Source organism: Sander lucioperca, chromosome 21 (assembly GCF_008315115.2).
Source record: "Sander lucioperca isolate FBNREF2018 chromosome 21, SLUC_FBN_1.2, whole genome shotgun sequence".
In the NCBI taxonomy this organism is placed as follows: Eukaryota; Metazoa; Chordata; class Actinopteri; order Perciformes; family Percidae; genus Sander; species Sander lucioperca.
The window spans coordinates 26,130,955-26,155,080 of NC_050193.1; the positions used below are offsets into that span (position 1 = coordinate 26,130,955).

General features: G+C 41.4%; 1 protein-coding gene across 1 annotated transcript in view; it reads left to right on the forward strand.

Annotated features, from left to right (window-relative positions):
- The first annotated feature begins 592 nt into the window (after positions 1 to 592).
- Positions 593 to 24,126, forward strand: part of rnd2 (Rho family GTPase 2) — a 30,091-nt gene continuing 6,557 nt past the window's right edge. The window contains exons 1-2 of the mRNA XM_031318952.2: positions 593 to 910; positions 1,448 to 1,535. Of these exons, the coding sequence (XP_031174812.1) occupies positions 749 to 910; positions 1,448 to 1,535 (250 nt within the window). The 5' untranslated portion in view covers positions 593 to 748. The remainder of the gene's footprint in view (positions 911 to 1,447; positions 1,536 to 24,126) is intronic.

Sequence of the window (24,126 nt, forward strand, 5' to 3'; positions counted from 1 at the left end):
TGTAGTATCTCTTTAGCGAATAAATCAGAGCTGAAGCCACTCATTTAGCCAAGTAATCTACACTTCAGTAACTGGTTTCAGTAGCCTACAAGGCTTCCACAGTGCATTTCTGAGTTGTTTGTTTTTGTGGTCTACAGAAATTACACAAATACAAATGTTACAGCAAACCATAGGATGTGCGTGCAGATACACCCAGTTACTGTTGGCCAACAATTACTTTGATTACTTTTTATAGCAATAGTAAGGCTATCTGAAGCTCCAATAGGTTAATGGTACTATTATCAGGGTCAAAATAGCCTACATGCATGGACTCTTTATTCTGTCCCACAGATGTAGGCCTAATAAAAAATGCACACTTGCGACAGAACAGCAGGGAGATTATTGTCTCCATAAACTCTTTGAGTCTCGCTACTTTAGTATACTCATTGAGATATTAGAAAGACCAAGAAGGCAAAAACAAACAGGATAAGGTCACTCGAACTATTTGTCCCACAGACCTTTTATTTCCCATCAGATTAGCAGCCTATTACAGTTGAGTGATGTGACTCAGACATGAATATTAGGAAGGCGTGGCCAGTAATCAAACTACAGAGTTACCAGGGAGGGTTGTGCGCGCCGACCAGACAGAGTCTGTCAGCGGAACCAGGGAGCTGCGCGTATCGGACAGAAGGAGCTGGATAAAGCGCACCGGCTTGGTGCATGTATTTGCTCATTTTTCTTTCCCGTGTTCTTTTCCGCTGCGTCTCCTATGCTGGATGCTGGATGCAATCCATCCCCGCGTCAACAACACACCTCTGACGGACAAACCATGGACAGTCTAGGCAGCCGCTGTAAGATTGTGGTGGTTGGGGACACGCAATGTGGGAAGACGGCACTCCTGCACGTTTTTGCCAAGGACTGCTATCCAGAGGTAGGTCTATCAGAAGTCTGAACTTAAGTGTTTTAATAATTCGAGATAAATGAGATCAGGAGTTTGTGAATGAGTGAGCACTGCCATTAAAATGTAATGCTGAACAGTTCCTTACTGAACAGTTCAACTTCAGCTCTTGTTCAGCAGGTTATATCCACCTGCCAAAGACAGAAACGTGAAATAAAGACAGAGAGGAAGCGCTGCTGGAGAGGGAACTGTAAAGAATGCCTGTAAAATCACTGTGATAGTCCTGTAATGTCTAAATTGTCTTTTATTGTGTTTGCAGTACTGCCCATAAAACTTTAAGGCGTTGTCTCCATCTTCTATAATATCACTGTACTGTATGTCTAAAATATCCCCAAAGGGATTCCAGTCCAAGCTTTTCTGTGAAATGGGTCTGCCATTATTTTATTTGTCTGCTGCATCATTTCAAATATGATTTTTCCCACTAGTCTACTCTTCTGAATCCGTGGCTGTGTAAACCCACCTATCTTGTCCATCTTAATTAGATAACTAAAATAAATCTCTTATTTTCAGAGCTACGTGCCCACGGTGTTTGAAAACTACACAGCCAGTTTTGAGATAGACAAGCACCGGATTGAGCTGAATATGTGGGACACGTCAGGTAAGACAATTTCATATCTCTGTCTGCACCTTGTCTTAAAGGCTGACATCAATCCACTCCCAGCCCTGCCATGGTGCCTGCCTGTCAATGGCTGCGACCGTGGGAGGACTGCCTCCAACTCTCCTCTCCAACTTTTCCAGCAGTCATCTCTTTGACAAATTGCTTTGACCTTGCCAACTTCAGATGGATGTCTTTTGTTTTTAGATTCTTTTCTTTCTTTTTTTTTTTTTAGCTTGGTGCATTTGCTATTTATGATTGTTGTCTTTGCTAGAAACTTCAGTGCCAGCCATGTCTCTTGGTGCCTTGTGTTTGCATTCCTTCCTGTGCTGTCCACTGTGTGTGGCTGGCTCTTCCCATGCTCTGGCCAGGGTCAGGCGACTGTTGGGGGAGAAAGGGCGCGGATAATTGAGACAGGATGGGCCTGAAGGGACCGGTAACTTTCCCAAGTGTTTAGGTGTTTACATCAGAGTTAGACTGATGTTTTGCTGACATATCAGCCAGGTATGATATATATTATCTACTGGTTTGATTAAGTTTCCTCCTTTGCCACATTTTCAGACAGACAGTCAATCTGATATACGTTTTATTTCCTTTACACATTTTTTAAAGAATCATTAATATAAAGAAAGTAATGTTTCCAGAGTTTACACAGCTGGCCACCACATCTTACCTCCCTTAACCCTGAAAGAAATACATTAATTGAGTTTATTTTTCCGATTCATTCATCAAGGTTTCAACTGAAAGTTTTAGTGACTTGGGATTTTATTAATGTTGTTTCGGGAGCTTTTTCCACCCTATATAAAAGTCTCAAGGCATTAAAAATGTCAAAGTTAAACACGCTCATATGCTCATAATAACAACTACTGGTGACGTTAGTGTCAAACACTGTTGTTCCACAGAAAGGAATCTGTGTCAGCAGTGTTGTGCCATCAGAATGGGACTTTCTCAGATAAAGCATGCTTACTTTGTCTTGTCATATGCTTCTTGCTGGGGAAGTAGTTTTGGCCACCAGGCAACCAGTAGGATGAGACTCCTGCACAGAAAGCCATGGTCTACTTTCATCCCAGTCTTGTTTAGAATTGGTGGATTAACTGCTCTGAGCTACCCTGAGATCTGCATCTCATCATCTCAGACTCTAGGTTCTTGTCAGCTTTCTGACCAGTGATATGGCTGGGCAGTCACAGGACTGACTATGGGATCTTCCCAGGGGGAATTCCTTCTTTTATCATAAACATTCCCAAACCTAAAAACTATGTTCTGGGAGACATGATGGGAGTTTATTTTTTTACGTTACATGGTCAGTCAGTGAGAGAATGTTGTTTTTCATTGGACCTCATGTCGACCCTGGGAGTAAATCTACTTGAGCCTGTCAGTCAGGGGTCGGGGTCCTCTGGGGCCTGGGGCCACAACTTAAAGAGTTCCTTATCTCTGAGCTGTAAGTGCCTAATGATGTAGTGGGAATGTTGTTCTGTCCATCTTTAAAACCCTAAACCACCTTTGGCAGTGGTCGTCTTTAATCTTCAGCCAGGAGCCACCCACCCCACAACAAACATGACGTCACCCAACCCACAGGGCAAATGTGTGTGTGTGTGTGTGTGTGTGTGTGTGTGTGTGTGTTTGTGTTTGGTAAGCATGTGTGCTTCTGTGTGTGTTTAGAGGACCTTGTGTAATATGCCATTATTCACTGATACACAGCAAACACAGATGTTCATATTTTCTCTCAAGAAGAAAAATAATTGGCTTGCACTTAGATGATAAAAGGCTTTCATCTGAAGCACATAGCATGTATCCCATCGTTTATTTCAATGAAATCGCTGTGATCAGTGGACTTTGCTTTAGCTTAGAGTTAAACTTTAATAAACTTGACCTGTGAATTCACTCACTGCTTGTAACTGTCTTGACGGTGTTGACCTTTGAGGGAATCAAAGGGAGGCCAAAATGGAGGAACCTACCATGGTAGTTATGTGCCAAATGAGGAGCAATGCCAACAGAGCTTTCCTTCTTCGTACCTACTTTACCTATTATAAAACCAGCCACAACATCACTTCCATACAGCTGTTTTTCTTTTTGACCACCAAGCTTTCAGCCTCTTCACATAATGTATTGTCTCCCTTTTAATTGCTGGTGAAGTCTGCCTGCTGTGGTCTGGCTCCGTTCACAAAGCATTATTGATCGCTATCTGAGGCATGGCTATTTAAACAGCTTGCGTCTCGTCTGGTTCACATTTCTCTGGCATGGTTAGATGTGCATTGCTATTTTAAATGCTTCCAGCCCTCGTTGTTGCACCATTGATTAGTTTGGTCTCATTAATTCCGGTTCTTCCACAAGGTTTAGTCCTTGCAGGATGGGTGAAAACTGTGGTGAAGTTTTTATCTAATTGAGGTCATTACTAAGTGTAAATCTGTATGTCTGTGCGTGTGTGTGTGTGTGTGTGTGTGTGTGTGTGTGTGTGTGTGTGTGTGTGTGTGTGTGTGTGTGTGTGTGTGTGTGTGTGTTTATGTTGCAGCTCTAAATGAATAGGTATTTTAAGAAGCATTAAACAGAAACAGGGAGGTCTAAATGGCTTCTGGGAACCAGAGGGCAACTTTCAGCTGTGTTTTGTATTCTGCCCTGCATTCAGCTCCAGACCATCTGGAGAATTAGAAAGCGATTTACTGGAATTCCAATGAGAAAAACCATTGTATCTGTGTATGACTGTATCTATTATCTATCTCATACATGCATAGTGATAGATGGCATAGTATGTTTCACCACTGCATGTATCTGTATCTTAATGGACTTTTAAAGCAAACCAAGCTGTTAAGTGGTCAAAATGTCAATGTGGCTCTGTGATAACTTGTTTAAGAGCCATTACTGTTGACAGTCAAGGGGCACATTGGTCAGTCACATTTTTTTTTTTTTATAGAGCCTGAGGCATTATTATCTCTTCCCAATATGGTAAGAGTGCCTGGGAAAGATCCCTCTAGCCTTGGCCTCACACTATTACCCAGCCAGGAGATGTGCGTGCTGTTTCTTAGTCCATGTCATGACAGGCTGGGTTTCCCCAAACTTCCTGCAAAAGTACACTCACGTCTCTTTCTGTTTCCCATCTCTGCTGACTCTCTAATGCCTGACCTGATTCTCACATGAAAACTAAAACTCATACTTTCTGTTTAGTCATGCTGGAATGTGCTTTCAAGTGGCAATCCACAGGAATCTTGTGCTTCTTTGTTCTTTTGCTTACATCTTTGCTACTAATCGCTCACGCTGTGGATTTTTCCCCCCCACTTCACTTTCCAGAGATTGCTTGTCATTCAAACCACGTGTCCCTCACTCTTCTCCCGGGAAGTTCTGTCAATGAAAATTTAGTTTCTGAGTTTTTCTGACTGATCTGAACTGTTGGCTATCGTCTTTTAATGTAACCACCCAGTTTCTTCCTCTATTTATTTCCATACAAAGTTCTGTTGTTGCTGCTGCTGGGAACATGAAACGCATCACTTGCTGTGCAGTGGAGGATTTTTCCTGCAATAGACCTGCCTGACACTGGGTGTTCACAACAACAAATATAAAATCTTTCATGAACTGGCTACAGTTTGAAACTGCACAGTCAGTGATGAAAGCAGAAAAACATTTATTTATCCAAAAATGTCGGATCATAAGAGATTCTTAAATAAAATTCCCACTCACGTGAGTTTCAGAGACTCTTTTCTATATTGAGTTTTTCAAGTCATTTTTAATGTTTTTTGTGCCTCATTTCTCATAACAAAGCTGTCTTGACGTTTCACAATCAGAGGTGTGATTGTTTTGACTCGAGAGACGGTAACAAGACACTGCAAGTGTGTAACACCACTCCCAGTGCCAGCACTCGTTCACAGTCACAGTGTGGTTGTGTCCCTCCTCTCATGACTTTCCAACATTCCTAATGTCTATATGCTTTTTAAACACCACATTCTCAGCGCACTGGACCAGTAGGGCATCTAGAGGCCTGTAAAAACAGCGCCGAATTCAGTGGGCTTTCTCTTCCTCAACACTTTCCGCTTGATTCATCTTTAATAGAGAATGAGTGAACTACAACCACAACGCAGAGCAGAAATAAAATCAACAGGCACCTCTTTACCCTCAAGCTTACAGATCACTGGAGTCAGAGGATGCACAGAAAGGGCTATCTGACAGAGCAGTGAGCACGCTGATCACAGGTTGTAACTTTATTTGCTCTGGGCTCTTACAGTTGGTCTTTTTGGCCTCTCGGAATCACTGCTGTAATGTTAGGGTCAAGTTAAATAATTTAAAACCATTTCTTTCTCTTTTCTCTGAACAGCAATTGGAGAATGAGATTGTGTTTAGGTGGTTGCATCCCACTGGAAAGGGAGCTGCATATTTAACCACAGACAGTAAATACCTTTTGTTTATTTTCGTCAGCATCCTGAAGGGAGGATGACGACATCCTTTCAACTGCTGTTCACTGAATGTATGCACCGAGCCTAAGCCCTGGAAGTTGTTCCTAGTCTTTGCCCAACCAGCCCAGGGCAATAACTGCCTAAACGAAACCTGTTGTGATGATGCATAGCTGGCTGGAAGGCACTCCCCGGCACTGGGGGAGAACAGCTGCATGACAGTTTCGGGTAATGAGTAAACTGAAGATAGTGCAAGGCTGCTGAAATACTGTAACTCAAAGTAACTGTTTGTGCCCTAGTAATTAAACACATACAATCAAGACATTTGGAAAAACTCTTCTTACCCACTATTTTGGGTAATTTGCTTTTCTTCCCTGAATAACAGTCCAAACCCTAAATATATTCCGTTAACAATAATATAAAACCTCACATTTGGGAAGAGGGAAACAGCAAATGTTTGGCATTTTTGCTTTATTAATGACTTAATCAATTGCCAAAATGGTTATTGAATCATTATCTATTGATTTAGTAATCAATTAATCAACTAACTCAAGAGCTCAAGAGCTTATAGTGGGGTGGCCTCCAGCTCACCCAGTAAGAGTGTGCGCCCCATGTAGGTTGAGTCCTCTGCAGAGGCCCGGGTTCGAGTCCAACCTATGGCCCTTTGCTGCATGTCATCCCCCATCTCTCTTCCACCTTTCCTGTCTATCCACTGTCACTTTCAAATAAAAGGGTAAAGCCCCAAAAAATAATCTTAAAAAAAACAAAAAAAGAGCTTATAGTTCTTATGTAGCCGTTTATACTGTTATTAGGCCAACATTATGGTGTCATAGAAGACAAATGAATATATTGTAAATATGGCTATTGTTTCCCATAAGACATTTTTTTCTGATAATGAAGATTCTGTTTTTAGCCAATGCATTGCTAGTCTTTCAGTTGGTCGGTCCACCACAGACTGAAATATCTCAACAACTACTGGATGATTGTCATAAAGTATGGTACAGATATTCGTGGTCCCCAGAGGATGAATCTTAATGACTTCGGTGATAGTCTGACTTTTCCTCTGACGCCAGCATCAGGTCAAATTTTAATTTACTTTGGTTTATACCTGCAAAATTAATGACATTCCCATCAGCCTCAGCAGTACTCGGTGTTTAGTGCTTATTAGCAATTGTTAGCATGCCTAAATGCTAAACTAAGATGGTATATTATATTTGTATATATTTTATTTATGTTAACATTGTCATTGTGAGCATGTTAGAATGCTGGCATGAGCTGCTAGCATGGCTGTAGACTGACTCTTATTTAAGCATGAGAAGGAATGTCAGGTGTTCGTGAAAAGAATCCACTGTACACATTTAATGGAAGTTTCCATTTAGTGGCTGAGCACAGTGCACAGTTTGTATTCGACTTGTGACTGCCAAGGGTTGGAAATAAACTTGGGCTTTTGTTCCAGATCTCCAATCTCCATAGACAGTTACTGGAGTGCCTGTGAAGGTATTTTTGGACAAAGAGGGTGCCGGTCTGTCCTCTGGGGCCTTATGAGCTTGACAGCAAAATCGCAGAAAAAAATATTCGGGCTCCTCCATGACTCTCATCCCCCTGGTGTCAGGTTAGGGATGACCCTGCAGCCTCTCTGGCAGGATGCCCATGATAATCCCGGGGATTACAGTAAATGGTTGGAGCCCACAAAGACGTTTGTCATATTTGAAATCAAGCGGCATGAGCTGCGTGTGGTGAAGTGGATGTGCAGTCTTTGTGTGTCACTATACTGTAAATTGTACACACCACCTCACATTTTATAGCTGAGGACTTTAGTGACTTCTGAACATAAAATAAATACATTTCAACTTCAAATAAGAAGAAAAATGTAAATGTAGTGCGTACTGCTTTACTTTAACGGCCACTAAGGGGACTGTTGAGAGCCTTAAATGTCCAGGTTTTTTCATTAGACAGTAGCTAAAATGTATTTTACAGCTCACGAAACACAATTTCTCCATAGTCACACATGAATGCTTACAACTAAAATGGCACTTACAGAAATACAGATGCATGCATACCTCATATTGTAAATTTCTCTGATTATTTTGGCATTACAAGAACAAATCCCCTCTGTGTTCCAGGCATTCCCTTCTTCTTCTTTTCCTCTTTGCAAATGGTCTCCAGCTCTAAACTTATTGAATAATGATGGTCTCATTCACAGTGCTGCACTCCATTTCACCCTGACTCTGAGTGGGTTTGGGTGACATTATGGAAACTCTGGAGGACAGCCGGCAGTCCTGGCTGCTGGGCTGGATGTCTTGGTTCTTGAGCAGGCAAGCAGCTGTGCTCCATCCCTGGACCTCAGCACTCCGTGAATCATATTCTTAAGACTATTACATGAAGGGTCCACAAGCTTAAGAGGAAATGGCTGCCTGTATGTTACAGTAGCTGTTAGAGAAGATGCAGAAACAAAAGAAGCTAGAACAGAAGAATTGTTGATGTGCATGAGAGCATAACGTAACTTCTCTGGAGGTGGATTGTCAGTTATCTTTTTCTCTGTGCAATGTATTTATCCTCCCCTCTGTCTTTCCCCTCATCAATGTTCTCCATCTCTTATTGCCCATTAGTCAAGGCGGCTTCTGAAGCACGGTGTTAAGGTCATCAGCAGTCGGGGGCCGTGTTAAGCAGGGGGTGGGCAGAAGTGCTGCATGAAAGCCAGCCAGCTGCACTGACAGGAACACACAGGCTGTAATTAGCAGCAGAATATCTGCTCTCCTCAGTGACACAGTGAAACACACACACTCACACAGACACCTATACTCAGACACAGAAGTAAAGCCTTCCATCTGCACCACTCAGGCATGTACCCACTGTTCAGCCCGCTTTTACATGCATTCAAAACGCCCAGCGTGTCACATATGTCCACCCGTCCATAAACAATAAAAGCACTTCTTGGAAGCCCAAGAGGAGACAGCCTCTCATCCCTTCTGGTTTTATCTCTGTCAGAGGAGCCTGTAAATGTGACCATGGATACAGCTATGAGCTTAGAGCCACCACACAATCCTTCTCCACATCTCAGCTGAGCAAAAAAAGTGTATAATCTGCTTAAATAGCATGTCCACCGCTAAACTGCACTGCACGCTGCTGATAGACTGTATATGGCTTTTACTTTACTAATGTGCCAATGGAATAATTAAAGTGATAGGTTATTAGGGAATTAACAATAACTGGGCAGAGTTTAAAAGGAGTCTTCTGGTACACGGTTAAGAAAAAGAGCACTTACGGCTTTCAATGAGCTCACACTGACTCAGATTACAAGCCCTGTCTTATGCCTTGCTATGCCGTGCCACTAACAGGGAAGAATGGAATAGCTCCATTCTCCGACTGACTAATGACCGACAGAGAATAAAATTATAAAATGAGATAAAAGATGTGAAACTGTTTTGTTGGTAAGCATTTAAGGCAACAGTACTACAAAGGGGCAGATATGAAAATACATTGTAATTAATATTAGGGGTGCAGCAACATTATTTAATGTTATGTGATATTATTTTTTCCAGTGTTTACCTGATAAACTATACCTGTGATCCATTTTCGGAAAGATAATATAAAATTAAATTAAATTAAAAATAAATAAATAAAACTACAAAAAGGATAAAAAATTATTACAGGTGCACATTCATTTAGTGTGCATGTATATTTCTACATATAGGGAGGTATAGCATGTGAAGCACTTTGTGACTGTCTGTAAAAACTACAATATCAAATACACTTATTTATATATATATATATATATATATATATATATATATATATATATATATATATATATATATATATATATACACACACACAGTGGGGAGAACAAGTATTTGATACACTGCCGATTTTGCAGGTTTTCCCACTTACAAAGCATGTAGAAGTCTGTAATTTTTATCATAGGTACTCTTCAACTGTAAGTGACGGAATCTAAAACAAAAATCCAGAAAATCACATTGTATGATTTTTAAGTAATTAATTTGCATTTTATTGCATGACATAAGTATTTGATACATCAGAAAAGCAGAACTTAATATTTGGTACAGAAACCTTTGTTTGCAATTACAGAGATCATATGTTTCCTGTAGTTCTTGACCAGGTTTGCACACACTGCAGCAGGGATTTTGGCCCACTCCTCCATACAGACCTTCTCCAGATCCTTCAGGTTTCGGGGCTGTCGCTGGGCAATACAGACTTTCAGCTCCGTCCAAAGATTTTCTATTGGGTTCAGGTCTGGAGACTGGCTAGGCCACTCCAGGACCTTGAGATGCTTCTTACGGAGCCACTCCTTAGTTGCCCTGGCTGTGTGTTTCGGGTCAATGTCATGCTGGAAGACCCAGCCACGACCCATCTCCAGTGCTCTTACTGAGGGAAGGAGGTTGTTGGCCTAGATCTCGTGATACATGGCCCCATCCATCCTCCCCTCAATACGGTGCAGTTGTCCTGTCCCCTTTGCAGAAAAGCATCCCCAAAGAATGATGTTTCCACCTCCATGCTTCACGGTTGGGATGGTGTTCTTGGGGTTGTACTCATCCTTCTTCTTCCTCCAAACACGGCGAGTGGAGTTTAGACCAAAAAGCTCTATTTTTGTCTCATCAGACCACATGACCTTCTCCCATTCCTCCTCTGGATCATCCAGATGGTCATTGGCAAACTTCAGACGGGCCTGGACATGCGCTGGCTTGAGCAGGGGGACCTTGCGTGCGCTGCAGGATTTTAATCCATGATGGCATAGTGTGTTACTAATGGTTTTCTTTGAGACTGTGGTCCCAGCTCTCTTCAGGTCATTGACCAGGTCCTGCCGTGTAGTTCTGGGCTGATCCCTCACCTTCCTCATGATCATTGATGCTCCACGAGGTGAGATCTTGCATGGAGCCCCAGACCGAGGGAGTCTGACCATCATCTTGAACTTCTTCCATTTTCTAATAATTGCGCCAACAGTTGTTGCCTTCTCACCAAGCTGCTTGCCTATTGTCCTGTAGCCCATCCCAGCCTTGTACAGGTCTACAATTTTATCCCTGATGTCCTTACACAGCCCTCTGGTTTTGGCCATTGTGGAGAGGTTGGAGTCTGTTTGATTGAGTGTGTGGACAGGTGTCTTTCATACAGGTAACAAGTTCAAACAGGTGCAGTTAATACAGGTAATGAGTGGAGAACAGGAGGGCTTCTTAAAGAAAAACTAACAGGTCTGTGAGAGCCGGAATTCTTACTGGTTGGTAGGTGATCAAATACTTATGTCATGCAATAAAATGCAAATTAATTATTTAAAAATCATACAATGTGATTTTCTGGATTTTTGCTGGATTCCGTCTCTCACAGTTGAAGAGTACCTATGATAAAAATTACAGACCTCTACATGCTTTGTAAGTAGGAAAACCTGCAAAATCGGCAGTGTATCAAATACTTGTATGTGTATATATATATATATATATATATATATATAAAAAATATATATATATATATAAAAATATATAGTTACCTAGCAACATTATCAATCATTTAAAGTTGTGTTTGTGGCCACCTGAAGAATATAAGTCCAATATTTACTCTTTTTTAGCTCTGTTTTTGGTCTCTACCAACTCCTGAGGGAAATATCTGTCTCTTTAGCTGCTAAATGCTCCACCATGTTCACCAGCTAATCTCTGACTGTGACTCCTGCTGTTTGGTGCTGAGCAGTTAGTGCACAGTGGATTTTTAAAGTTTTTTTTGCTGAAACAGCTGGCTGCATCTTAAAAGGACGATATGAGAGCTGTAAGAGTGAACCAAAACACTAAAGCTGTGGGTCGGACAGCTAAGCAATGAGCTGAAACTCACAACGAAGCTCCGCAAAGGAGGGGGGGTGCCATTGTTATTATAAAAATATAGATTATAGCAGCTTTAACTAACCTAACTTGAGCTGTCTGATACTGTATATTGATCTCCCATATTTACAAGACACTGTAAAGTGAAAGATAGATGGATACCACAGATAAAAAAGACAAATGCCTATGTATAATGGATACATGTGAGTGCATGTATACATGTGTGTGTGTGTGTGTGTGTGTGTGTGTGTGTGTGTGTGTGTGTGTGTGTGTGTGTGCATGTGTGTGATTGAATAGGTTTGTATTTGGGAATTCCAACAGCTCCGACCCTGTGACCTCTCCTATTGTTTCCCAGCTGACCAGAGGCGTAATGGGGGCAGATGAGGGGCGCTGGGTGGGAGCCCGGGACACAACAAGGCTGGAAAGCGCAGCAGCTGCTTCGCCCAATAGCCAAAGAGATAGGGGGAGTGAAGGGTGGAAGCGAGTAAAAGCAATGGAGGCGTGGAGGGGGGCAGCCATTAGAGCATGTTATAAGAGCAGTGAGTGTTCACTAGATTGAAAACTGGGAAAGGGGACAGAAGGAGTAGACAGAAGGAGAAGTGTACATCTGTGCTTTTCCCACCCCCACCTGCCACCCCACCCAACGAGGCTTTATGTTGTGAGTAAGGTTTGTTGGTGGCACCCTTGGGACCTGACCCACTGGGGGTCCTTGGGGATGCAGAAACACAAACGCCAACTGTGTCACACTGTTAGACCACTGCAGAGCTCTTGTTACAAGCTAAACAAACAGCTACATATGGCGATATAAATAGTCCTGTTGGAGATTTAATGCAGTGCTTTTGCCTATTATATTCAGAGATGCAGGAAGCATGCTTTAATTGTGCGACCTCTGTATTCATTGACCTGAAGTAACATGATCTATGGCACGATGCAAAGGAATCCATTGACTCAGTAGGAAGTTATTGATCTTAAATGTAGTCACTTCAAGGGCACATGGACTTGACCAGACAAACTGGGAGCTTCATTTTTTGTTTTATAATGAATAAACAGACTAAACACTAACAACCACCAGTTTGGCATATTTTTAGTTCAAGTGCTTTGACGGATCTGACCTGGACACAGCTTACATGTTACTGTAATATTCTTCTCTTTATGTAAAAGTCACGAGAATATCCAACATCCGGAGCTATCCGTTTAATGAAGAGGCTCTTGTGGGCCATTTAGCCAGGACAAAATCATTTTTCCTAACAGATATCCAATGAGAAGCAAACTTATTCTTCTTCTTTAACAAATTACTATTTAAGAACACTTCATTTTGTGTATGAACCTGTCTGCTTCTATTTGGACATTGCTTATTTTGCAGTTATCCTCTTCTCAAAAGATATTTATGCAGATTTTAGTTCTATGAGTTATTACATGATTCAGATTGTGTAACACAAAGAATGCAATTTTCAGAAGGCCAGTAACTGTAATGTAATCACTACCAAAGCAAACTTATGTTACTCGGTGTAGTAATGCGATTACAATACCACATTATGTTACCCCAGCACTGTTCATGTGTTGACTTGAACAAGAGAAGAGACATAAATGCATTCTGGCACTAAACCAGGCATTTGTTCCTATTCAGCAACAGCAGCAGCAGGGAATGCCTCAGTCATCCAGGCAGACAGGAAACCCTCCAAGGGAACTGTGTCTCTGTGTGTTTTTTCTCGGTCCACTCACTCTACCGAGTGCAACAGAACCCAGTGCGAGCTTTGATCAGCCCACTTCAAACAGCCACAGACTGGTTCTGCTGCTCCCAAAGCTAGTGCTCAGTCTCTCTGACCTCCCCCACGGAGCAAAACCCTCTCAGCATCCGTCTGCAACCCTTCCGAGCGTAAGGGGATACAGGGAGGCTGTCTTTCACCTCCATCCTTCACCCCCCACCTGCAACCCCGCTCACACACACTCGACAGATCCCATCATTTATGGATGACTTTATTTATAAACAAGATCCAATGTGCTCTCTTTCTCGCTGCTGCTGCTGCTTTTGTGGAAGTAAAATTGCATTTGAAGTAGTGCCATGTCTCCCTGGTGGCCTCCCTGGGGGGTTTCAGAGTGGGCTGGGGGATAGATAGCACCATGATAGGGATGTGTTTGGATGGTTATGCACTGGAGGAAGTGGAGTTGATGGAGCAGAGGATGTCCTTTTCCTTTGTAAGCCTGTGTAGCTGCTGCCTAAATATTCTCACTTCTTCTTTCATATCAGACAGACAGCTGTGGACTTTGAAGCTGCAGTCAGTGTTATTACAAGTTTAATGGTGGAAATAAAGGATGTGAGCTCTGTTGTTTTACAGGTGAAAAAGAATAGAAAGCGATGGATTTGAATACTGTACTGTGTGTGTGTGTGTGTGTGTGTGTGTGTAGGGCTGGGAGCTTTTCAATGCAGATTTCATTGTGTCATGGCAATCATCAATAGTCGGTTCAAAGAATTAGAGTGGGTGTCTAACGTTGGCAGTAAACTCCAAACATTATTGCATGATGTCAAAGACTGTTAAAATGGTGCTGTAAAACAAATACAATACTCCACGCAGCTTGAGGTATTTTCGATTATTGGTATCCTCGCCACATGGAGGTGCTGTTAATAAGCTGCAGGCTCAGAGAACCACTTATTACACTTTTAGATAAACATTGTCACATGTATCAGTTTTAAACTTAATTGAGGCTTGATTGAAAATTCCTTATTTTGGCACCACACGGTGGTAGAGAATGACATGGTGGCAGATGTGGCGGTGTGTGCATTATCTATCATGCATGTGTGCTTCCTTGCATGCAATTGTCCAACACAGTGATTTGCCGGATGACGCTGCATTGTTTTGTGGAAACATTCAAGCCAGGTTCAACTTTTTTGCTGGAGCCTTCTGCATTTGCCCAGTGGTCTCATTAAGATGAATGAGGGGGTTGCAGTTTTTTTCACGCAGTACTAATGTCAGTCTGAGCATTGCCTTATGCCATCAGAATCATTTGGAAGCTGCGATAATCCTATAAAAGTCTATAATAACTTTTGATGGTTCAGGTTCTTGCAAAGAACCGTGCTCCAAGTTGACTACATGCCTTATTTGAAAATATCTAAACAAATGGGAAGAAGGAACTCCATATTTCTGCTGAAGCTCAATAAATGAAAGAAAAATCCTCCTTTCAAACAAATGTGAAATTTCTCTTATACCTTTATCATACCAAAGTTTAAAAGTATCATCCCCACAACAAGAAATACCTGGATTTCTCCAAATTGGGGAAAACGGGGAGAGAGTATTTTTATATCCTAACAATTTATGAGACCATTTCCAAATATGGAGACTGTTCAGTATAACAGGATTTCTAATGATTTTAACCACTTCTTTAAGATCCATATATGGTAAACATTCCAAGTTATATGGACCAATGTGCAAGGATTCTATTCTTTTCCACGAACATGTTGTATCTAAAAACCATGATTTTATCTGTTTGAGCTGAGATGACAAAAAATAATAATAAAAATTGGGAAGCTTCAGGCCACCAGAGTCATATGGTAAGTGCAAAACAGACACCCGGACACGTGAGGATTTGTTATTCCAAATAAAGGAAGAGATAAGACTTTGTAGTCTTTTAAACATAACAGACATTTTAACTATATTTACTCTCCCCATAAGTGAAATGGGTAGTTGGCCAATTCTTTTTCACTCCTCTGATACTTTATTAATTACTGGAAGGTAATTCAAACTAAATGTATCTTCCATTCTTCTAGGGATGAACAAACCCAAGTATTTAATAGACTGTTTAGACCAATTCCAATTGAATTGATTCTTAAGAAAAGTACAATCAAAATTGAAAATTGGCATTATCTCAGTTTCATCCTAGTTAACTTTGTAGCCTGATAACTTTCCAAAGTTTTCAAACAATAATAACAAAATTGGAATTGAATTCATTGGGTCATGAATATACAACAAAATACAAAGATATGAGGTGCTCCTCCATCCCAATTTCCACACCCTTGATATGATCATGAGCTCTAATTGATGCAGCTAAAGGTTTGATAACAATAGTGAACAATGCAGGTGACAGTGGGCAACCCTGTCTCGTGCCTCTTGAAAGTACAAAGGGTTTAGAGTAGTTAGCATTAGTTTTAACCACCGCCTTAGGGGCACTGTACAAAATATGTATCCAATGACAGAACTTAAGACCAAAATTAAATCTTCTGAGAACAGACTTAAGATAATCCCATTCAACCCTGTCGAATGCTTTCTCCGCATCGACAGAGTATTACATTTGGAGAATTGATATCGTTAGTATGATAAAGAATATCAAAGTAAATTGATTTTATAATGAACAATATGGAGAAAAATAAGGATAAACTTATCTCAAAGATTTATAGTGTTCTTACAGCAAGCTCAAGGGTAAATACAGACTATTTAAGACAAAAGTGGGAACAAGACCATTGAAATACAGCAAGAAGATTGGTCTTTTATTTGCAGGAAAGTACATAAATGCTCTTATAATTTAAGGCATAAATTAGCATTATTTAAGATAATGCACAGGGTCTATTATACCCCAGAGAAATTAAATAAAATGAACAGTGAAATATCATTCCTTTGTTGGCGTTGTAAGAAATACAAAGGTACTTTTTTTCATATGCTTTGGTCATGTGAACAACTTTCGTTATTTTGGAAAATTGTTACCAAGTTGATATCTCAGTGTTTAAATGTATCTGTTCCCGTTCGTTTATGTCTTTTGGGAACCAATATGTCTGACAAGTGGAATATATATGAAAGTATGTACATAGACCTTGCTTTGATGGCAGCTAGGAAATGTATAGCTTTAAAATGGAAGGCGTCCAAACCCCCAGCAATAGTCCATTGGTGGAATGAACTCTCAAGCTACTTTGTTTTGGACAGAATTTATTATATTAGTAAAAACAGAACCTCAGACCTTTTGAAGATATGGTAGTCTCATAGAGATTTTGATTTTATACATTTTTATATTAATGTTAGGGATTACGATAAAAGTGTTATCTGAGTGCATTTCTTCTGTTGTTTAATTTGTGTCTTTTGTAGTTTTGTGTTATTCAGTTTGTTTTAGTTTAATATGTTTGTTTATGATTATGGATTTTTTTTGTCTGTGTCCTAGTGTGAAGGATCTGGAATATGAATAATGAGATGTATGTTTGAAATATCTTTACACTGTTTATTTAAAATAAAATAAAAAATATAATTAAAAAAAAGTCTTCAATAAAGTTAATTTTAGGCATGTGGTTATGTAAGGAAATGTCAGAATTACACAACTACCAACATGACATTGTTGACCTGTCAAGCAACATTGCACACTGCAGCAATTAAAGCCAAATGTGCTTTATTTTAATCACAAAATTATCATTATGCCTGTGTAAGAGTGTTAATGTTTGAATACATTTTTTTGGGTATACTGTCAATAATGGTGACCCAGGCCTCCATAATCTGGATGTCTCTGTAAAGCAGTGGCTCCTCCAGGGTGGCAGATCTAATCAGCCTTTTAGGAGTAAAACATTGGACATTCCAGCTAGCCTTCTTTCTTTAAAAAAATACCTCTTCACTCTCTGAAATATTCAGCTTTTACATGCTCAAGTTGAGCAACCAGACAAAAACAAATAAAGCAGAAAGACTTGGAGTCTGTGTTGGGGATATCGGAAACCAGCCGGGGTCCAACAGCGGTGAAAGGGTTATGGTTATGGTTAGGTTGTGCAGATAATAAATAATCTTAAAGTCAGCATCTGCTGTGCTTTAACTAGCTGTTTTTTTTAAACTGTATTATTTGGTGGATCTTGTCCAAACAGTCTGCTGTTGCTGTTTTGACGAGAGTCAACGTTTCTGGCGTGAGAGGCGCAGAGCTTGAGGAAACACAGTCCTGCGTGGGCTCCCTGTGAGAGCCAGCAGTCGTTCACAGCTACTTGACTTCCTCACACAAACAAAATCTGGATAGTGTTTGTATTGTAACATCTAAACACATGAACATCTTCAAGGGATTAAGAGTGTCACTATGGGGTGCACCAATGTAGAGTGCCACACCAAATCTGAAGTCATGTCTCAAACAGTTCTAAGGGAAAAATCCAAGTAGATACATCTTTGGTGTTTGTTTTTTGAAGCAAGGCAGGAAATATATATTTCGACAGAAGAAGTGAGAAACAAAAGAAGCATAGTCATCTTTAAAAGCAAAGCGCAGCATGAACCAGAGCCCTAGACAAGACACAGAGATCAAACAACAGGAGATGAAATTCAAAGCTATTTCTCCAGCGGAATGAGAGTGTGTGTCTGTGATTATAAAAGAGCGGCTGGGGGTGAGGAGGAGGAACTGAAAGCGGACACACTACTCCATCTCCATACCCCTGGGGTGAGCAGGAGACAGACAGTAATGCTGCTCTGTCCCCTTGCCTTTGCTGTCAGCGCTGTGGCCGGCTCCGCTTTTCAACCTGCGTTTGGTCGACAGACACAGGCATTAACTCCTCAGCAGCGGAGCTCAGAGCCGATCCGTGGATGGTGCTCGACGCCTTTCAAAGGCTGCACTCTCTCCACAGGGAAAGTGCAGGGAGCTTTGATCAATATCCCCTGTGTGAAGGCTGCAGACATGGAAGGTTAATGGCCATTTAACCCAGTGTCACCTCCACTGTCCCGGCTGTGTGCTAATGCCTTTGAAAACTTGACACAGCCATCTCTATTACAGATCAACAGCGTTGTGTGTGTGTGTGTGTGTGTGTGTGTGTGTGTGGTATGTACACCTGTATAGCCTATATGTCAACATAGACATAGAAACATAGAAAGCCGCTGTCTATAGTGCAGGCCAGCTGAGGTTGCTTCATTGCAGGCTTTTTAATGGTTTGTTTCACTGGATTGAGTTGATTTTTCGCTCACAGATTCACTGCCTAAGCTCCTTATATAAGGCTGTGGTACAGACTGTAGTGGTGTCTCTTTTGCTTCTACATATTGCACAAAATGCGGCCAACATTTTATGTGGTGTAATCTGAAAATTGCAGTATTACCTCAAAGGTTAAATATTTCAGACATATAAACCTTATATCATTGGTGCTCATTTGAAAGTTACATTGCAGTATATACAGCCAATCTTTGCCCTGCTATTATGTACCAGAAAGAAACATGCATTTGACAGATTACACTCAGAAATACCAAGTGTGGATCTCAATAGGAAATTGGAACTCTGAAAACATTAATCAAATGAACTCAAGAAAACACACAAAAAGTGATGGATACTGCCTTCCGTTGAGATTCTTTTGGAAATTGCTTTTTAGGAAAAAAAATACACTTCTGTTGTGTTTCACATATCAGGATTAAAGCAGCCATATTATGCTCATTTTCAGGTTCATAATTGTATTTTAATGTTGCACCAGAATAGGTTTACATGGTTTAATTTTCAAAAAACACCATATTTTTGTTGTACTGCACCGCTCTCTCTCACTGCTGCAGATCCTCTTTTCAGCTGGTCTCTGTTTTAGCTACAGAGTGAGACCTCTTTTCTTCTTCTTCTTCTGTACTATCTTTGATTGCACTGCACATGCCCAGTAGCTCAGATGTAGATCATGTCAGCTAGCTAGCTCCATAGACAGTAAAAGAAAGGCTGTTTCTACAACTTCGGTCAGTTACAAGGCAGGATTAGCTGGGAGACTTCTAAATGAGGGCGCACATGTAAGTAGTTCTTTTGTAGATTATGGTGAACTTGTGTGTGTTGTAGCAGTGCTTTGCTATTGAGAACGAGGTAGCATGCTAGCGTTAGCATGCTAGCGTTAGCATGCTAACGCTAACGCTATGAGCTAATGGTTGCGGTTAGCCTGCTCGTTTCGGCTTGTGACGTCACAAGCCGTGCCGATTTTGAACAGCTCACCCAGAGACTGAAGGCAGGACACATTCAGAAACTGTATCTCACTCTAAACAGCATGGATGGATTTTTTTGTTTGTATGTGTGTGGAAGCACCAGATATTTTTTCATAATATGGGCACTTTAATAAAACTACGCTGTATTAAATAGATAAGTGTGTGTGTGTTATGAGAAAACTGAGTGTGTACAATTGGTGGAGGGCCCCTTTAATTTTCTACTTTTCCATTGTTCCAGACAGCCATTGTTTTCCATTCATTTCTTTATTTTATGTAAATCAATTAGCAGACTCTTCAATTTTGCTTCAGTTGTGTCACATTATTGTAATGAGGTATTGCAAATCAATCTGCACTCAAACTGCATTACTTAGCAGTGACACTGACCAAAATGAATGCTGACTTTATCCTTACTGTGATGGATTACACAACTCATACAAATTTCAAGTGTCTTCTCATTGATTTTCATATGATGCGCAGATGAATGGAAACCAAGGGTTGCCTGGAACAGTATGATAATCATGTCCAAAACTCTGAAAAGGTAAAACTTGCATTTAAAAATCCCCCACTAATGTAACCAGCTGAAATTCAGAGTTTTTTAAGTCCCTTCTTAAACGTGAAGCACTAGTTCTATGCCAATCTTCCAGGTAGGTTTTTTTCTCATCTGGAGTGTGAGTTCAATTTGTTTGCCATAGTAATAAGGTCAGTGGCACCATATACAGTAGACTGTATTGAATCTGGACGTTAAAGACTGTAAAAGAAAGTGCACTGCAGGCTTATAGTCTCATAAAAAAACCCTGCGCTGCCTTGTACAGCAGAGTGGTACACTGGGTCAAAGTAACTCCACCTCCTCTCGAAGAGCAGCAGTCTCTGTTTATCTCTGTTGGAGTAAGAACCCTATTGAGGAGAAGCCATAACAGCTCACAATAGAGCTGTAATTGGGCCTTAAAAGTTAGGCCTGACAAGGCCCGAGCCCGACAGAATTCGGCCCGAGCCCGACAAGTACATTTTGATTGACAGCTTTTTAAAAGCCCGAACCCGTTTAGAGCCCGATGTTATTCAAATATGCGCACGCACACAGCTCTTTTGCCTTTTGTCATTTTGAATGAGTCATTTATACATTTTTTAACATAATTTATTCATGACTAACGTAGGCTATAGGCCACTTGGAAGTTGGAACAAATAAATAAAATAAGTCCTCCAGAGGCCAGTCTCCGTTTCACCTCCTCAGCATCCTTTTTCGCACTAATCAAAACGCATCACCTGACCGCTCACTTACCGCACAACCCGGAACGCAAGCCCAAGCCCGGCCTGAGAGCCCATGTAAAATGATAGAAATTAAGACTGAACCCGTTGGGTCCCGTCAGGTTCGGGCAAAGATCTTCAGCTCTAGCTCACAACACAGACCTTCAGCAATGAAAAGTCTGCTCAACCTCTTAAAGGATGGAGCGACAACCTTCTTCTTCTCCTCCTTTTAGTCACCTCTAAACATCAATGCACCGGAGTCATTAGACTCTGCGATCCCCTCGTTCTCCTGCTCTCTTCCTCCGAATTTCCTTTCAGGGCCTCACAATGAAGCCATATGCATCCCTCCAGGTTGCTACGATACTCGGCCACCCCCAACTTGAAATGTTTTGCCTTTGCTTTGAAGGTGAATTTCAAGAGGGAAACAGCTGCAGGAGAAGAAAAAAAGATGCCGAGTATATGTGGCGCTGAATGTGTTGTTTCTAAGGTTGCTTAGAACTCAATCACACAAACTGTTTTCATTTATTTAGAAACATTTGAGAGGGTGTTTGTTTCTTTATGCCCTGCCTTTGTCTGTGTGCATGGGTGTTTTTCTGAGTGTCTATGTGGCCTAATGAGGCTGTTAGTTGCTGTTGACTCCCTGCCATATGGGTAGGAACACATCAGAGAGCCTCGAGGCAAAGACTATTCTTTTCCCCTCACTCACAATGATTTGCTTTTTAGCTGCGTCTGCAATGAGCATGCAACAAACAGAAAGAGACAGAGAGACTGCTGTGATGGTACACATTAATGCACTGACGACTGGAAGGCTTTGTTGTTGTTGATGCACACTTAATTCCGCAGTTTCCTGAAAAGAATCTTCTCCGTCAAACTGCATCGTTTGTGTTTTATTGTTAAGTTTATTTCATTGCTTGTCCTCATAAAATGGAAATTCACACAGAGGACGGTTTGAATGAGCAGATAGAGAGCTGTCATGTTTCAGACAGATTGTCCCTACGGGGGAGTTGTCGTGTTAGGGGACAGGAGGCATAAATTAAGTCATACCACAAACTCTCAAGCCTTATTAATGTACATAAGCGCTCCACTAAGTTCCTGTCCGCCTTAACATCCTCTGGGATATTTCTGGCCTTTGATGACTGACGACTGGTGAGGAACACTTTCCTCCCACCTCTGTCACCTGCTCGGCAGAGCCTCCTGCGTGGCGCTGCAGCGTGGCTTAGCGCTAAGTAACCATGTGGAAATAAAGACAGAAATCCGCTTTCCACTGTGAGAGATCGCCGGTGCTAAATCAGGCTAATGCTTATGCTCAAGGAGGTTTTGTGAGGGGTGTTTTATTCCTGTCCTTGGCACGACATGGCAGGGTCCCACTCCTTGCCAGGTGTGATGGTTTTTAGTGGCTCCCGCCAGGCTGTGCTCCCCTCCCTCACCCTCCTGCTCCATCCATCTCATCCTGCTCTGTCTGAAATTCAATTGACCTTTTGTTCCATCTCACAGTGAATGGGCACAGGCCAGCTCCACCACTAGCCAACCCAGCGCTCTCATACCTCTTTATTTGATCTGTCCTGCCGAGTCCAGTGCTTTCATTACCTACCCAAACACGCATGGCACCCCCAACCCCCTCTCCTCCACTGCTACACAGCTTCATCCTCTTTTATCTCTGTTCTTGTCTCTTTGCTGGATGGGGGACAAGTGCATTTCAGGCGGTGGAGATGATATATTTTACTCTTTTTTTCCTCCTCCTCCTCGTGTTCTTGATCATTATAGTGATTGGCTTTTATTTGTGCCTGCTCGGCTTGTTTTAAACACAGCACCTTTTCTCCTCTCCTCTCCCTCAGAGGACTTTTTTTTCTGACTTTGCAAAAGTGCTGAGGTAGCTTCCCTGTCACTCAGGGCAGAAGAGAGCGCTGTGACTGTTGTGACCGTGACCTGCCAATCATTTGGGATTGACAAATTGATCCCAATGGTTTGTCCCAGCCTCTAATTACATCTTAAGTCAAACAAGTACCATTGTCTCAACTTTCCTTCATCTGACATCTCTTCCCTTTCATCTGGATTCTGCTTTAATTCCCCGGTTGCTTCTCTCATCATCTCATGCTTCTGCACCTTGCCCTCGCCCCAGCGTCAAAGTCATTGAATCTTTTCTTTCCCCTCTCCACCCCCACATGCTCCGTCTCTTTTCTTCTTCAGCTCTAACCTCAGTACAGGTCTGCTGCACTGTGATACATACTAAAGACCAACTTCTGCAGCTACAGCACCTCATGTGTGACCACTGCCAATCAGTGCTCGCTGTCGTACAATGTGTGCTTTGCTGACTGTAGGCCTTGGCATCCATGTGATTGGGATTTGTGTGTGTGTGTGTGTGTGTGTGTGTGTGTGTGTGTGTGTGTGTGTGTGTGTGTGTCCTGCTCTCTCAGCAATACAAAACAGTCGCAATCTTGTGTTAATAAGACGAGGAGGGGACTGTGAATTCCAGATAATGTCCTGTCAGGTATAAGCTGAAATGACGTTTATTTTTCATTTTCTTTCTTCTATATTACATTAAAAATATGATTACAGTATACATTGTTTAAAGGTGGAGAAACACGTTACATTAAAATACTATATATATATATATATATATATATATATATATATATATATATAAATAAAAGTGTAAAGTATAATATAATATCCTGCCATTCATTTGTGCAGAGAGTCAGCCAGCACGTGCTCTATAATGGCCAAAAATGCAGCCAAGGCTGAAGAACCTTTACAAATGCGCTGAGCAAGTTTCATTAGAATGAATAGGGCACCATTTTGGAAAACGGTATGCAGTAATCTTAATATATCCATGATATACACGCCATGAGCAAGGTTATATGGCTACATGTCTGTGCTGACTGCAGAGGACGGTAATGTGTGTGTGGTATGCCACAATAACAGGAGAGAAGAAGAAGACTGCAAGACGACATAAACAGCGCATGTTTCAAAGCATTTTTTTTCAAAAGTCTTAGGCATTCAGAACATTTGTTGCATTTTGGAGAGAAAACGAATGTAAACAAAACTGTTCCTCTCACTTGGAGACCAAAAGCATTAATCTTTAATGTGCAGGCTGTTGTATTGTTCTCAGTGGGGAGGGAGCAGGTCACCATGGGACAGCCAGCTGAATAACTGGGGCTACAGGCCGCGTGCAGCTCTTGTCATTCCATCATTAACAAAGAGAACATAGTGATGCTAAAACAGGCTGTAGCGCCATTGTGCAGACTCCATTTACCCCGCCAGACAAAGGCACGCAGCTCTTTAA